The following is a 15,098-nucleotide window of genomic DNA, read 5'->3' on the forward strand; positions in this document are numbered from 1 at the left end:
TTTGTGCATTAGGCTCTAATTTATTCTTATTATCTTTTTGCATTGAGTATCCAAATTGTGCTTAGTGTGGCTGTACATGATTCTTTCACCATGATCATGAATGCAAGTCTAATCTATCCCCCTTAAACTATGTACTTTACAACTAATAGATTTAACAAGGATTCCCTTCAGAGTTAATCTTTTAATAGTGATTGGTAGGATCGCATTAGATTCATCACCTTCAAAGTATTGCCCCAACTTGTTAACAGGTATTTCAACAACAAAGTTTTCATCTATACCATCAACCTGCCTGATGCCATATCCCTGCTACTGACTTCTCCCTGTGTCAACACAAACTGGGTGCACCATCATTGCCCACCCCCTTTGTTGAGCATTCATGCTCAACCACAATATTATTTAGGTAAAATAGGTATTTATAGAGAGAATGATATAACATAGATATATAGACTGCATAAGGAATAGTGGCTATATAGATAGGATAGATATAGAGAGAAGAGTGTCTGCTGTATCATCTGCCAGGATCAAATGGAAAGCTCAAAGCTTCCCCAAGCATGATGTATAGTCCACCTAGATCAAACGTAAAGCATTGGCTGTGGCCATCCACCTGTAAAGCATGCACATTGAAGCCCCTCTTTGCACTTGTATGCCAATAGACACACCACCCTTCTAGCTCTCCATAGCATGGAGCTTTGTCACCCTGCATCCACAAGCCTTCGTGCCAACCATAAGAATACTTTCGACCACTTGAAGCATTGGTACCATAAGCAACTATCGTGTCACCTGCTAGAGAACTCTCCATATCATCACCTTTCTCATATGAGCACCGAAACCTGCATAGTACACCTTGCAAAGCAACCTGCAACAACATAGCTATCAATAGCATAGCATAAAGTAGGTAAACCCTGCCATTTGCCTCCACTTTCTGCATAGCCAGACAAACATGTTTGCCTTGCATACCTGTATCCAAATCTTTTAAACTTGGCACCAAAACCAACTCTTCAGACCTAAGAGCATGACCTGCTAGAGCTTCAATCTATTCTTCAAATACCTCATGACCTGCAAGGTTGGTGGCACCTTCCTCTTTGCATGGAATCTCACTCTTATATGCTGCACCTGCATCCGTTTCCATAGAGTCATCTGCCGGAGCTAGCTCTCCACAACTACACACAAACTTTGAAACTACACTGTGCACCTCTACATGCCCTCCAAGACAAGGTTGCCCCACCCCCTGCATAGACAAATCAACTTGACCTACCACAGCTTCTGTTCCTAGCTCCTGCAAGTCATCCTCGAAAACCTGCTCTTCAATTAGGTCTGATGCACAATCAAACCATACCTCTTCCGTTAGCAAGGAATCACCACCATAAGACACAAGAGATGGTTGCTCGACTGGCCTGTTCACACAAGGCATCTCCACACTTGCACTATGCTCTTCTTTTACCTTCAAATGATTGGCAGGCAACTCGTATACATCTTGCTCCACTTCATCTACATGAAAAACATCATAACTTTCATACCTAGAAGAGATGGATTCTGTCTCCCACATGCTATCTGTGTCCAAACTGCTGCTGGAGCTATGAGAACTGTCGGACTCATCTTTTGATCTTGCCGGTTCTTGCACCTTTACTGTCAGCCTCGTTGCTGGCTCTAGAACTGACACCTCTTCTTTAAGATCTTCTATCACCTCGTCTTCTCGAGCAAGCAAACTGGGTGGCACTCTGAATATGCCTCTCTGTATCTTTTGGGACCTGGTTGGCACTTGTTCTATCTCCTCTCGCCGACGGGCAGCAGCTTCACATGCTTTAATCAAATGCATATCAAGAAAAGGAGCTTTTACCTCTAGATGCTCATCAATCTGTTTGGGCCTAGGTCCACTGGCTGCCATGATTACTGACTGCAACAATCCTGCCTCCATCTTCTTCTTCATCTTTCGACTCTTTGCTCTGGCAACTTTGAGAGCTTCATCAAAGGTACTTGGATCTTCATAATCCACTCTCTCACTATCCAACACATCAAACACATTGTGAAATTTATATGTCTAGTATTGATGCAACATCAACAACATACAGTATGGATGCTTGATGCTTCCCTTCCCACTTAAAGCATAGCATGTTTTAAATGTGTGCTTTGTGGTTGCTAGACATTGGTAGGGACTATCTTCTACCGTCATCATTTGCAGGTCGTCTCAAGCTGTGTGCTATTTAAAATTGTCATAAAATCTAATATCTAACGAACCCAAACGATTTTCTCATATTAAACTGATCATTTAATGTGGGAGAATAAACGAGAACAAGAGTTAGGATATATTATGGATCTATCTCAACACGGAGCCAAATTCAATAGGTCCAAATGAGAGATGGTTTATCAAAGAGCAATGCTAGCTAATGGAACTTGAAAGACCTTAGGGGTAGCTTCATTAGAGACCTCCAAAGGTTAGTGTTAAAAGTCCTTAGACTTAGGACCTTACGCCAGCTAGGGTTGTGCTTGAGGTGGGAATTTGGCCCAAGATTGAGGTGCTTGTCGTGCTTGTTGACTAAGGTGCTTGAGGTGCTTGTCGTGTTTGTTGAATAAGGTGCTTAAGGTGCTTTATGACTAACATGTTTGAGTAGCTTGAGGTGTTCCAAAAAGTCAAACACATCCCTACACAAGGGGGGGCGTGCCCTACATGTAGGGACATGAGAGAGAACACACACACACACACACACACACTCACTCCATGCAAGCCTAGTCTAAAGAGGTAACAAGGACACATGTCAAGTTCCTTCCCATGTTGCCCTCGTAAGGTACCTAAAGCCTATTGGTTGATCCCTAGTGGGTCCAATGATAATTTAGCTAATTAAATTAATTGTTTATGCATTTAACAAGTCCTCTCTCTCAAAGGGGAAAGGAGAACACTTGTCCTAATGCTAACATGGTTGCTTGATATGCACTATGCATGTGATTGGTTAGGCTTGTAGGGGTCCAATCAAATGCAAGCATGAGCTACAAGGAGGGGTTGATCAAAGCAACTTGGGGGTGTGCTTGGGGGGTATACTCTTTTTCACACACTCACATGCTCATTCTCACTTGGTGAAAGTGCAAGAACTCCATCTCCTTCTCTAAGCTTGTTGAGAAGTTAAGAGCCTACACCAACACTCTTGGCTATGGAATGCAAATCCAACCAAGAGCCATGCTTCAATGTTTAAGCTTGACATCTTCTCCATCTTCAATACTATGCTATTATGCTATGCAAAGCAAGAAGAGTGATGATAAGTGAGGAACTATTTCTTTCTCATATGAATGTTTCTTCTTCCTCTTTTCTACCCTCATTCCTTGCTAGCTCTCTCCACCTTTGAAGGTGTTTGAGGTCTTGGCATTGAGGCCCTGGACAAGTTAATGCTTTCAATTAGCTAAATTACGAGCATAATTGTGGTGTATGAAGCTCTATTGCACCATCAAGGTCTTAAAGAACACAAAGCTTGTATTGTATCGAGTCTCTCTTATGGGAGAAATTATAATACAAAAGCCTTTTAGAGAGGAGACCGGCTCCACATAAATCCAGGCGGGCCTTAACTGTTGTGAAGTTCTCTTATTCTACTCTCTCATTCAAAAGTATTGTTCATTCTAGTTAATTAAGTATAATGGCTATGATGCTACCGCTAATTAAGTTCACCCTATATATTCTCAAAGTCGCCTCATGAAAATTCTCACTATAGTTCTCTTAATTCCTCTATTCACAATGTTCATAGGCCATTTCCATTACAAAATTTCTCTCATGATGCCCTTACATAAACTACTACTACTCGGTCCTTATCCATTACCTGGAGTCTTCAACAATTCCATTCACTGAATCCTTCGGTGTTAAGTGAGACCTCAAAGTACATCAAGCTTACAGAGTCGAACTCAAACCCACTTTGCTCAATGCTCTAATGCTGCTCATGTACACCAATAGAAACGAGTCCAGTACCTGCTCACTTTTGTGCTTGTTGGTCTACAAAAAAAAAACATGTCTTTGACACTTGCCCTTGGCGTGACATGCAGCTCTGTGATCCTCAAGTCGCCTCTCACGTCACCAACTCCCCTCGGCTCTATGCTTTTGTTGTTTTACTTTGCTTCCTAGTTTGCTCCCCAAGTGGCATTTGAACCACCCTCGTTTTGTTCTATTACGGATATAGACTAAGCTTGTTTGTGAATATAAAGCAATACTTTGTTTTTAAGATGATTGAAATGAGATTATTATTTTTCAAAGAAGACACAAAACCTTGTTAACTTCCTACAAGGATTGCAAGGTCCGTGCATCTGCGATGCTCAATTAGCCTGCGAGATGCCGTAGTGGAGAGGCTCGGAGGGCTTGCTATAGTAGGGAGTGGATGTGGCCAATGCATAGTAGTTGTGCTAGTGGCGGATCGAGGAGATAACATGGGTTTTGCATGGAAGGGGGCACTTGGCTGCTGCTCCCTCGGCTCCTCCCTGTGCTTTCCCCTACATGGTGTTCCCATGCCTCAAAGTTGCCGGAGGTACATGGGTTTTGCATGGAAGGGGGCACCTGGCTGCTGCTCCCTCGGCTCCTCCCTGTGCTTTCCCCTACATGGTGTTCCCATGCCTCAAGGCTTCCCCCTCCCTTCCTTGGCCTGCGTCCATCCGAAGCCTGCACGAACAGCCAACACGGTGCTTCCTCCTCCTATGGGGGCCTCCAACCAACCCCCATTCCTCGCCTTCTCCGCTGTCTCTTTGTGACTATGACTCCGCAGGGACTGCTCCAGTTCGCCACATTGACATTGTTAGTATCTCCCTACAGAGGTGTGCAGTCTACCTATGTCCTACACCTCCCATGCCTACCCCACCTCCATCATCACACCGTACTGGGGCTCCTACCCTCACATAGCACTGCCCTATGGCTCTTGTCAGCCCTCCCATAGCCCTATTCCTCCATTGGCCTTTTACTACTACTTAATCTCCACTACCCTCTCCCCTTGTATGTGCTTCCCTGCATCTCCGCCTCGTTTCTACCTAGACTATTGGAGACAAACTCTGTAAAAGTCTTTGCTGCCTTTGTTGGGCAACAGAGCAACACCAATAGCACAAACAAATATCTCCATGCTTGAAAAGAGAGAGAGAGAGAGAGAGAGAGAGAGAGAGAGAGATGCCCCCTTTTTGGCATGTTCATATGAGTTTCCCATTTATTTACTAACGGCCCGCTCCCTTTACATGTGCTTCGATGCATCTACGCCGCGCCTCTAACTCGAGACAAACTCACGAAATAATCGATCTTCAAGCTTAACTTATAAAACTATAAATCTCCAAAACTTAACTTTGATCAAACTTTTGACCTTTCCATTTTCACTTTCAAATCAACTTTTTTTTTTTTTTTTTTCAATCCTCCAGTTAGCATCTGTTTTGATTTCTCTCAATAGGAACGTTTGGCACACCTAAAACTATAAATTTCCAAATTGATCAAACTTTTGACCTTTCCATTTTCGCTTTCAAATTAACTTTGCCCTTTTGATTTCAATCCTCCTGTTAGCATCTGTTTTGATTCCTCTGAATAGGTGCCTTGCATTTCCCTGGCTTTGGGTGAAACCTCTTCTCTAGTGACTACTTGACCCAAGGGGGTGGATCCCTTCTAGTGACTACTTGACCCAAGGGGGAACTTTCCCTCTCTTATGGGACTTTTTTGATCCCAAGAGATCTCTTAGTGGGAACTTGTCTTTTATTGTTGGTTATTGACCCCTTATGGGCTTAGTGGTTTGATAAATTGGGGGCTATCTAACTTCTATAAATTAGCCTTTGATCTTGTATTTTTGGCATTTTGATACAAAATACAAGTTTTTATTGGTGAGTGGATTTCTCTATCTAAAGTACTTAAGGATTTTTTTTGGGGTATAATCATTATTTGTCAGAGTGAATTGGTAAAATTTGATGATCTTGACTCTAACAATATTTTGAGACTTTCGAGTCATTGTATACTTAGTTGCGGTGTCCTTGAAAATTTGGATGTGCATGTAAACAATGACCTATAGGTTTTTCCTTTCCTTGGGGCTAGATGCGCTCTCTTGAATACTAAGGATGATGGGGCCGCCAATGGTTTTTTTGGTTTTTTTTTGCTAAGCTCTTGTTGGCATTCATACTATCTAGATCTAATCTAATTCTAGGCACTTTGTTATGACAATTTTGAGATAGAATGGGGTTGCCCTATGCTTTTTTATAGCGCCTTCTATTTTTGAATGGTCTTCTACCTAAGGTTAATTCCTTATGTACGACCTTTCTAAGGAATATTAGGCTTTAGTTATTGGGACACTACCTACTACTACACTACTGGGTCAACTTTCTCAAAAAGACAATTAATTTGTCTCCGAGATTCGTAGGACCCTCAAAATTTCAAAGGGAAAGTAATCCCATCTGTCAACATCAACCCTCCCGCCCCCTCCCTCCCCCTCCCTCCCCTCGTGCGGCTCTTCATACACAGCCCGCTTGCAGCAAATCGATGCAGATGATCCCTCTCGTGATTGCGTGTCTTGGTCTGCAACTCGAAGGAGGTCCTGCTCCACGCGTTCCCGCGATGTATAGCACGGCTAACTGCCTTGTTGACGCACTCCATCCTCTCACTCAAACCAAGATGCAGTGCCAGCAGAAGCGATCGAAGAACTCTCTCTTTGCCCCATGTTCGCCTTTGAAGAAATCTCCCTCTCTCTGCCTTGTGTTCACGCTCAAAAAGAAAAGAGCGGCTCCCGCATTGGTTGTTCCCACTCTCTCTCTCTCTCTCTCTCTCTCTCTCTCTCTCTCTCTCTCTCTCTCTCCGGCTTCGCCCTTAGACCTGCCATCTCTGCAAATGCCATTCTCCCTTTGTCTCGGGGTTGTACATTCTCCCTCTCCCTCCGGGTTTGTGTTGTCCCTCCCTTGCTCCTTGACCAAAAATATCTCTGTCGGTTCGCGCACAAAAAAATTATATTGCACATCGCGCCTATGTCCCTGCAGTGTCTTCGCGTCTCTTGCTCGCAGTGACACACAAAGGCATGCGTCTCAAACAAAACTCGAAATATTCAACTAAAAAAATGTGTCCAATTCCTCCACGCATCCTTTCCCACCCTTTTCTCAAACAAAAATGGGAGCATCTGTGCAGATTCTTATCTAAAGAAATGAAAAGAACGTTTTGGGGACCTATCATCTGGGACAATTGTTTGGATACAATTGTACTCAAGATTTTGTCCTTAAGAGAGGTGGAAGGTTGTATTAGGGTCTCCTCTTCCTCTCCATGATACGTCCTAGCATGACTAGATTATTTTTTACTACTTTCATAGCCTTACCCTTGGAGTAGAACTAAGGACTTTGCCCTAATTGTTAATTTCTTGATGATGGGCATGGAAATTGGCATCTTAGGCTTATAAATCCTATGCATTTTCTTCATCTCCTAGATCAAGCGATGCTCTCCTCTCTCTCATTACTTGATTGGAATTATACCTTCTATGCATTTGCATTTAGGATTACTTATTAATCTTCGCTTAATCCTATCCATCTATGGGCATGCACTAATCCTAAATGCATTTGCATTTAGGATTATTAATCTTCACTTAATCCTATCCATCTATGGGCATGCACATGTGACCACTACCCACATGATGAGATAGATTAGGCGAAAGAATAATTTGAGGGTTCTTATTAGGAATTTTGTTTTCTTCTCCAAGAGCCACTTTGGCATCATGGGGTTTTGCCTCAAATTGACTTGGGCCTCACCATTTTTTATCTCCTTAAAAGGTATCCTCCTCTGTATGAGAAAATCTCTCTAACAACTCTAGTGGGTTGCTACCAACAAATGTGGAGCGGTACTCAAGTGCATGATGTGAGGATGGAGAGTGAGAGCACGATATGGTCGACATGTAGTGAGAATGATTCTCTCACTCACTCCCTCATTTTATCGACCATAAAGGAATAGTTATACAGATGGATTAGTAATGGGCATCTAGCCAATTGACTTGAACCCCAACAATCTCCCACTTGAAGTCCAACAACACTCAAGTGGCCTATGTCTGTACAACCTGTACTACGGTGAAGTATTCTAGTGGCTTCATCCTACATCCATTATCTCAATGTAATGTGCAAACCACTTTGAAGCTATGCTCTTTGTGAGAGCATATGCAGGGTTGTCATCCGTACGAACCTTGACTATCTTGATGCGCTTGCTAACCAATATGCCTCGTATCACATGATACCTAACCTCTATGTGTTTTTACTCGGAGTGAAACACAGGGTTCTTCACTAACGCAATAGCACTTTGACTATCAAAATGCAGCCTTAGAATCTGATAAATGCCAAGGTCTCCCGCTAGGCTAGCTAACCATATAGCTTCCATAGTTGCACCAGAAACTGCAACATACTCTGCCTCTGTGGTGGAAGACAATGCAATTTTGGAGACATGATTTGTAATGAAATTGGCCTATTAACTTGAGAGTAGAAGAAATTAGAGAGAGTACTTTTGAGAAATTACTTTATGAGCATAGCGGGTGATCATAATTGAAGATATCGACATAAACATAGCATTTAGTTAACTTGGCATGAACAATACTTTTGCAAGAGAGAGAATTTAGAGAACATGACAACAGTTGAGGACCAGATTTATGTGGAGCCAGGTCCCCCCTCCAATAGGCATTTGTATTATGATTTCCCCCATCAAGAGAGACTTGTTACAATACAATCTTTGTGTTGCTTGTAACCTAGGTGATGCAATGAAGATGGAAAGCTTCATGCATCACAAGCATAACATAAAATTTGTGGAAAACATTAACTATCCCAAGACTCAGTCCCCAAGACTTCAAACACCTTCGAAGGTGGAGAGAGCTAGCAGGGAATGAATGAGGGTAGGGAAGAGGAAGAAACACATTTCATAGGAGAAAGAATTAGTTCCTCACTTATCATCACTCTAGCATAGTAATGAAGATGGAGAAGATGGCAAGCTTAAGCAATGAAGCATGGCTCTTGGTTGGATTTGCATTCCATAGCCAAGAATGCTGGTGTAGGCTCTCAACCTCTCTACGTGCTTGGAGAAGGAGAGAGAGCTCTTACACTTTGCACTTCACACAATGAGAGTGTGTGTGAGCGTCTGTGGGAGAGTACACCCCCCAAGCATACCCCTGGCTTCCTTGGTCGACCCCCCTTGTAGCTCATGCTTGAAGCTCATTGGACCCCTCCAGGCCTAGCCAATCACAAGCAGGAGGTAAATCAAGTAGGAAGGGTAGCCTTGGGACAAGTGTCCCTCTTTCCCCTTTGAGAGAGAGGACTTGATAGATGTAAAATCAATTAATTAAATTTTCTAAATTATCATTGGACCCCTTGGGTGGCCAACCAATATGCTTTAGGTACACCATGAGGGCAACATGAAGAGGAACTTGACAAGTGTCCCTTTTGCTTTCTTTGTAGCAAGCTTGCCTTAAGTGAGTGTGTGGGCGTTGTCTCTCATCCCCCCTCTTGTAGGGCTCACCCCCTCCTTGTAGGGGTTAGTGTTGACTTTTTCATTCCTAAAGCCACTCAACTTTGGGCCTGGTTTCCACCACAAGCTTGGCCCTTAAGCCCCTCAAGCTTGGGCCGGGGTCCTACCTCAAGTACAACAGTAGCATCTCAAGCATGACACAAGCACCTCAAGCATCTCAATCATCAAGCACCTAAAGCACCTCAAGCATCTCAGTCATCAAGCACCTCAAGCACCTTAGTCATCAAGCACATCAAGCACCTCAAGCACCTTACGGGTTCCCACTTCAAGCTTAGCCCTAGCTTACCTAAGGTCAAAGGACTTTTACACTAACTATTGGAGATATTCAATGAAGCTAACCCTAAGGTCTTTATGCTCCATTGGTTATCCTTGCTCTTTAATAGATCATCTCTCATTTGGGGCCTGTTAGCATTGAGGTAGAAGAGATAAAGCTTTAGTCATTAGTCCATTTGGTGCTTGGGAGACATAGTTTCCGCAAGCATGTCTGCTCTTTAGTCCATTTCATTCTCCCAAAGTAGAATGACAAACTGTACTTGGTGTTTCAGAGACTTTGACATCACAAACATGATTCTACGTATTCATACTAATTAAATTTGTGCACAATTGAAAAAGAGAACTAGTCTTATAAGACAAAAATATGGGTCATTTAAAAGAAATTTGTACATTTGCTTACTCTAATGTAGAATTGTAAGCATTGACAAGGTTCATACTATCCTTAAGCTGTATTCCTTGCATCCATCTAACATCTTCAAAAGGATAATGTTTGAACTTAATAAGATACCGTCGAATAATCTTACCATGTCGTAGTACCTTGTCTTCATGCCGAAGGATAGCTTCGGATTGTAGCACCTCTTCTTGGTCTTCAACTTTGGGAGGGTCTTCAATAATTGGTTCACTTGGTGGCTCTCCTTTGTAGGGCTTGAGTAGGCTCACATGAAAAGCATTGTGTATGAGCCAATGGTTGGGCAACTTGAGTTGGTAAGCCATCTCATTGATAGGTTTCAAGATTTGGAAAGGACCATAGTATCTTTTTGCTAGCTTAGCATAATACTTTTGATGGCCCGTAGGATTTTTGCCCGTTGTTTGCCTCAATCAAGCTTTTGGAAACTTAAGTAAGACCCAATCATTTTCTTTGAACGTTAAGGCCCTTCTGTGCTTGTTAGCAGCAATTTTTTGCCTTTGTTGAGAGATGGATATAGCCTCCTTAATCTTTTGAAAAGATTCTTGTAGGTCACGGCTATATTCATCAGCATCAAATTTCTTCCCATTTACTTTGAGTAGCAAGGGACTTTTAGGTCTTCCCTCAATGATCTCAAAAGGTGCTTTTCCCATAGAAGTATACACATTATTATTGTAGGCATACTCTACAAGAGGCAAGTACTTTTCCCATTGTGAGCGTTCATCTACTTCAATAACGTAAGTCTTGAGTAGATCGAGTATCGTAAGATTGGCTATCTCACTTTGGCCATCCGTTTGTGGGTAATAGACTGAAGAGAAATTCAATCTTGTTCCTAGATTTTCAAAGAGACCTTTCCAAAAGTTAGTGGTCATTCTAGGATATCTATTTGACACGATGCATGTTGGTAATCCATCATGTTTGAAAATTTGAGATATGAAGAAAGTTGCCATTTGGTGTGCCTTAATAGTCTTTTTGACTGGAATAAAGTGTACTTTCTTGCTAAACCTATCGACTATTGTCCATATAATCGTATTCCCATGGATAGACTTGGGCAACCCAAAGATGACATCCATGGATATACTCTCCCATGATGAATTTGGGATAGACAACTTCTTTAGCTTTTGTGACCTTAGCCATACAAGGTATGATTTACTCTTTTGTATTCTTTAGGAGAATAGCCATAGCTTTCATTGGAAGAGGAGGAAGGTGAAGAAGAAGAAAGAGAAGAGGGTGACCTCTTTCTTGGTCTTTTCTTCCTTTGTTTCCTCTCTTCCTTTTTGGAATGACGAGGAGAAGGACTGTGTATTGATCGTTTCCTCTTGGGAGGAGTTGGCGATCGTCTAGACCGTTGTCTTTGTGGGGCCACCTCTTTAGAGGAACTTAGAGTTTCATTGGTCTCTTGCTCTTTGGATTCCTCTTCTCGTATGGGAGAGAGTCTTCTTTTGGGGCTTCTCTTCACGAGGCCTCCTAAGCACTCTCTCCTCTTGGAGAGGAAGAGAAATCCCATAAGTGCGAAGTTGTTGAGTAACTTCGGCTTGCAAAGCAGGGTTTCCCATAGCTTGCTGCAACCTAGTAATGAGATAATTAACAAACATGGGGGCATCATCATTAGCATCTTCATGTGCAAAATCCAACCTGTCAATGTTCATTCTACTCTCTTGGTTATTGTCAGCCATGTTAACAAAACTTGTGTGCATACTTAGTGTATGCTTTGGCAATTCAACACCTTAGTTGCCACTCCTCTTAGCCTTTAAAAATCGGCTCTTAAGTATCTACACCCACGACTCAAAGTGGTTAATTATAGAGAGTAGTGGAGTAGGTCTAACATAGCAGAGTTGTCGAGGGCTACCTCCTTTCAGACTTCTTATGGCTCAATAATGGTAAAGATGTAGGCAAGTCTAAAACGACTCCATTATTAAGTCCAAAGCTCCCAAGGTGTGCACCATATCTCACATAGTGGGCTCAACAAAACCGATAATAGATACCGGTTTCACTTACCCTAATATAATTAACGAAATCAACCATTTATAGGCTACTTAAGGACCTCTCTTCTTAAGCAAAAAAAGAGAAATCAAATGCTCTGATACCAATGTAATGAAATTGTCCTATTAACTAGAGAGTATAAAAAATTAGAGAGAGTACTGTTGAGAAATTACTTTGTGAGCATAGTGGGTGATCATAATTGAAGATAGCTACATAAACATAGCATTTAGTTAATTTGGCATGAAAAATACTTTTGCAAGAGAGAGAATTTAGAGAACATGACAACAGTTGGGGACCGGATTTATGTGGAGCCGGTCCCCCCTCCAATAGGCATTTGTATTATGATTTCTCCCATCAAGAGAGACTTGTTACCATACAATCTTTGTGTTGCTTGTGACCTAGGTGATGCTATGAATATGGAAAGCTTCATGCTCACAAGCATAACATAAACTTTGTGAAAATCATTAACTATTCCAAGCCTCAGTCCAAAGACCTCAAACACCTTCGAAGGTGGAGAGAGCTAGCAGGGAATGAGGGTAGGGAAGATGTAGAAGAAGCATTTCATAGGAGAAAGAACTAGTTCCTCACTTATCATCACTCTTCTTGCTAGCATACATAATAGCATAGTAATGAAGATGGAAAGCTTAAGCATTGAAGCATGTATGTTTGTTGGATTTGTATTCCATATCCAAGAGTGTTGGTGTAGGCTCTCAACCTCTCTACTTGCTTGGAGAAGGAGAGGGAGCTCTTACACTTTGCACTTTACACAATGAGAGTGTGTGTAAGTGTTTGTGGGAGAGTATACCCCCCAAGCATGCCCCTAGCTTCCTTGGTTGACCCCCCCTTGTAGTTCATGCTTGAAGCTCATTGGACCTCTCCAGGCCTAGCCAATCACAAGCAGGAGGTAAATCAAGTAGCAAGGGTAGCCTTGGGACAAGAGTCCACCTTTCCCCTTTGAGAGAGAGGACTTGATAAATGTAAAAACAACTAATTAAATCTTCTAAATTATCATTGGACCCCTTGGGTGGCCAACCAATAGGCTTTAGGCACACCATGAGGGAAACATGGAGAGGAACTTGACAAGTGTCCCTTTTGGTTTCTTTGTACCAAGCTTTCCTTGAGCCTAGTGTATGGGTGTTCTCTCTCATCCCCCTCTTGTAGGGATCCGCCCCTCCTTGTAGAGTTTAGTGTTGACTTTTGCAGTCCTCAAGCCACTCAACTTTGGACCCGGTTCCCACCTCAAGCCTAGCCCTTAAGCCCCTCAAGATTGGGCCGGGTTCCTACCTCAAGTATAACCGTATCATCTCAAGCATGACAAGCACCACAAGCATCTCAGTCATCAAGCACCTCAAGCACCTCAAGCATCTTAGTCATCAAGAACCTTAAGCATATCAGTCATCAAGAACCTCAAGCATCTTAGTCATCAAGCACGTTAAGCACCTCAAGCATCTTAAGCTTGGGCTGAGTTCTCACCTCAAGCTCAGCCCTAGGTTACCCAAGGTTTAAGGACTTTTACACTAACTATTAGAGGTCTTCAATGAAGCTAACCCTAAGGTCTTTATGCTCCATTGGTTAACCTTGCTCTTTGATACCCATTAGCATTGGCCCCGTGTTGAGATAAATCTATAAGTATATGTCTATATCCTAACCCTTGTTCCTGTTTATTCTCCCACATTAAACGATCAGTTTAATATGAGAAAATCATTTGGGTTGGTTAGATATTAGATTCTATGACATGATTTCCATGACTCGATTGCTTTAGCAACTAGGAATATATAGTGAGATGTGGATCTTTGACTATCCACACAACCCCCATAGTCCACATCCATGTAAGCCACTATCAAAGCATAAGCACTTGCTTGTTGTACCCTTAAGGTATCTCAGAATGGGCTTCACTACTTCCCAAAGCTTCCTACTAGGATTTTCCATAAATTTGATAGCCACTCCCATTGCAAATGCTATGTCTAGTCTAGTGGCTACCATGGCATGCAGAAGACTGCCTACTAGTGCTGAAGAATATGGCACCTTTACCATTTTGATTTCTCAACATCAAATTTGGTAGCATCATTTTACTAATTTTGCATTTGCGTGCATTGAGGTACTCAATGTAGCTTTCCACCTGCATATTAAAATATTGCAAGACCTTGTGGATATACGTTTCTTGAGATAGTTCCAGTGTTCCACATTTTCTATCCCTCTTGATATGCATACCAAGAAAGTGACTTGCATCTCCCAAATCCATTATAGAAAATTCTGTGCTAAGTAACTTCTTCAAACTTCCCAGCAATGAGCATATCATCGACATAAAGTATCAAGATGAGTGAACCATCGTTTAGCTTCCAAGTATACAAGCAATGATCTTCTTGGCTCTGTACGTAACCTTGGATTGCATGTGCTTGTCAAATTTTTGGTACCACTATCTTGAGCCTTGATTTAGGCCATACTTATGCAGTCTATACACTAGTTTTTCCCTCGTAGGCTTTTTAGGTTGAACTTCAAAACCCTCTGGCTATTTCATGTAGTCATCATCTTCTAGATCCCCATGAAGAAAAGCCTTCTTCACGTCCATCTGGAAAAGTTCCACGTCCTCAATTGCTACTAGTCCAAGCACAAGATGCAATGTAGTCATCTTGGCTACTAGAGAGAAGATCTCATCAAAGTTAATGCCTTTCTTCTACTTGAGTCATTTAGCAACCAATCTAGCCTTATCCTTAGACTCGGGATCTTTTGCCATGTATTTCTTCCTATACACCCATTTGCAAGGCAAGGCTTGTTTGCCCTCTAGAAATTTTGTTAGTTCCCAAGTCTCATTTGCCATAATTGAGTTATAATCTGATTGCATTGCCTACTCCCACTTCATGCTATCTTCCATCTGAATAGCCTCTTAGAAGTAAGAAGGCTCTTCTCAATTAATGACCAACAAACAATTTAACCCTGGATGAAAACACTTAGGGGCACGAGAATGTCGCTAGTAGA

The 15,098-nt window shown here is 42.1% G+C and overlaps 1 protein-coding gene across 1 annotated transcript; it reads right to left on the bottom strand.

Annotated features, from left to right (window-relative positions):
- Window positions 1-1,033: 1,033 nt before the first annotated feature.
- Window positions 1,034-1,927, bottom strand: LOC147427433 (uncharacterized). Its single transcript, XM_086497616.1, has one exon. It carries the CDS (start codon window positions 1,925-1,927, stop codon window positions 1,034-1,036), a length of 894 nt encoding a protein of 297 aa, XP_086353742.1.
- Between the last annotated feature and the right edge of the window lie 13,171 nt (window positions 1,928-15,098).

Source organism: Adiantum capillus-veneris, chromosome 23 (assembly GCF_014529385.1).
Source record: "Adiantum capillus-veneris isolate H3 chromosome 23, ASM1452938v2, whole genome shotgun sequence".
NCBI lineage: Eukaryota > Viridiplantae > Streptophyta > Polypodiopsida > Polypodiales > Pteridaceae > Adiantum > Adiantum capillus-veneris.

What these genes read in the sequence shown, in the direction of transcription:
- LOC147427433 (XM_086497616.1), bottom strand. Translation starts at nt 1,927, where the DNA reads ATGAAGAAGAAGATGGAGGCAGGATTGTTGCAGTCAGTAATCATGGCA.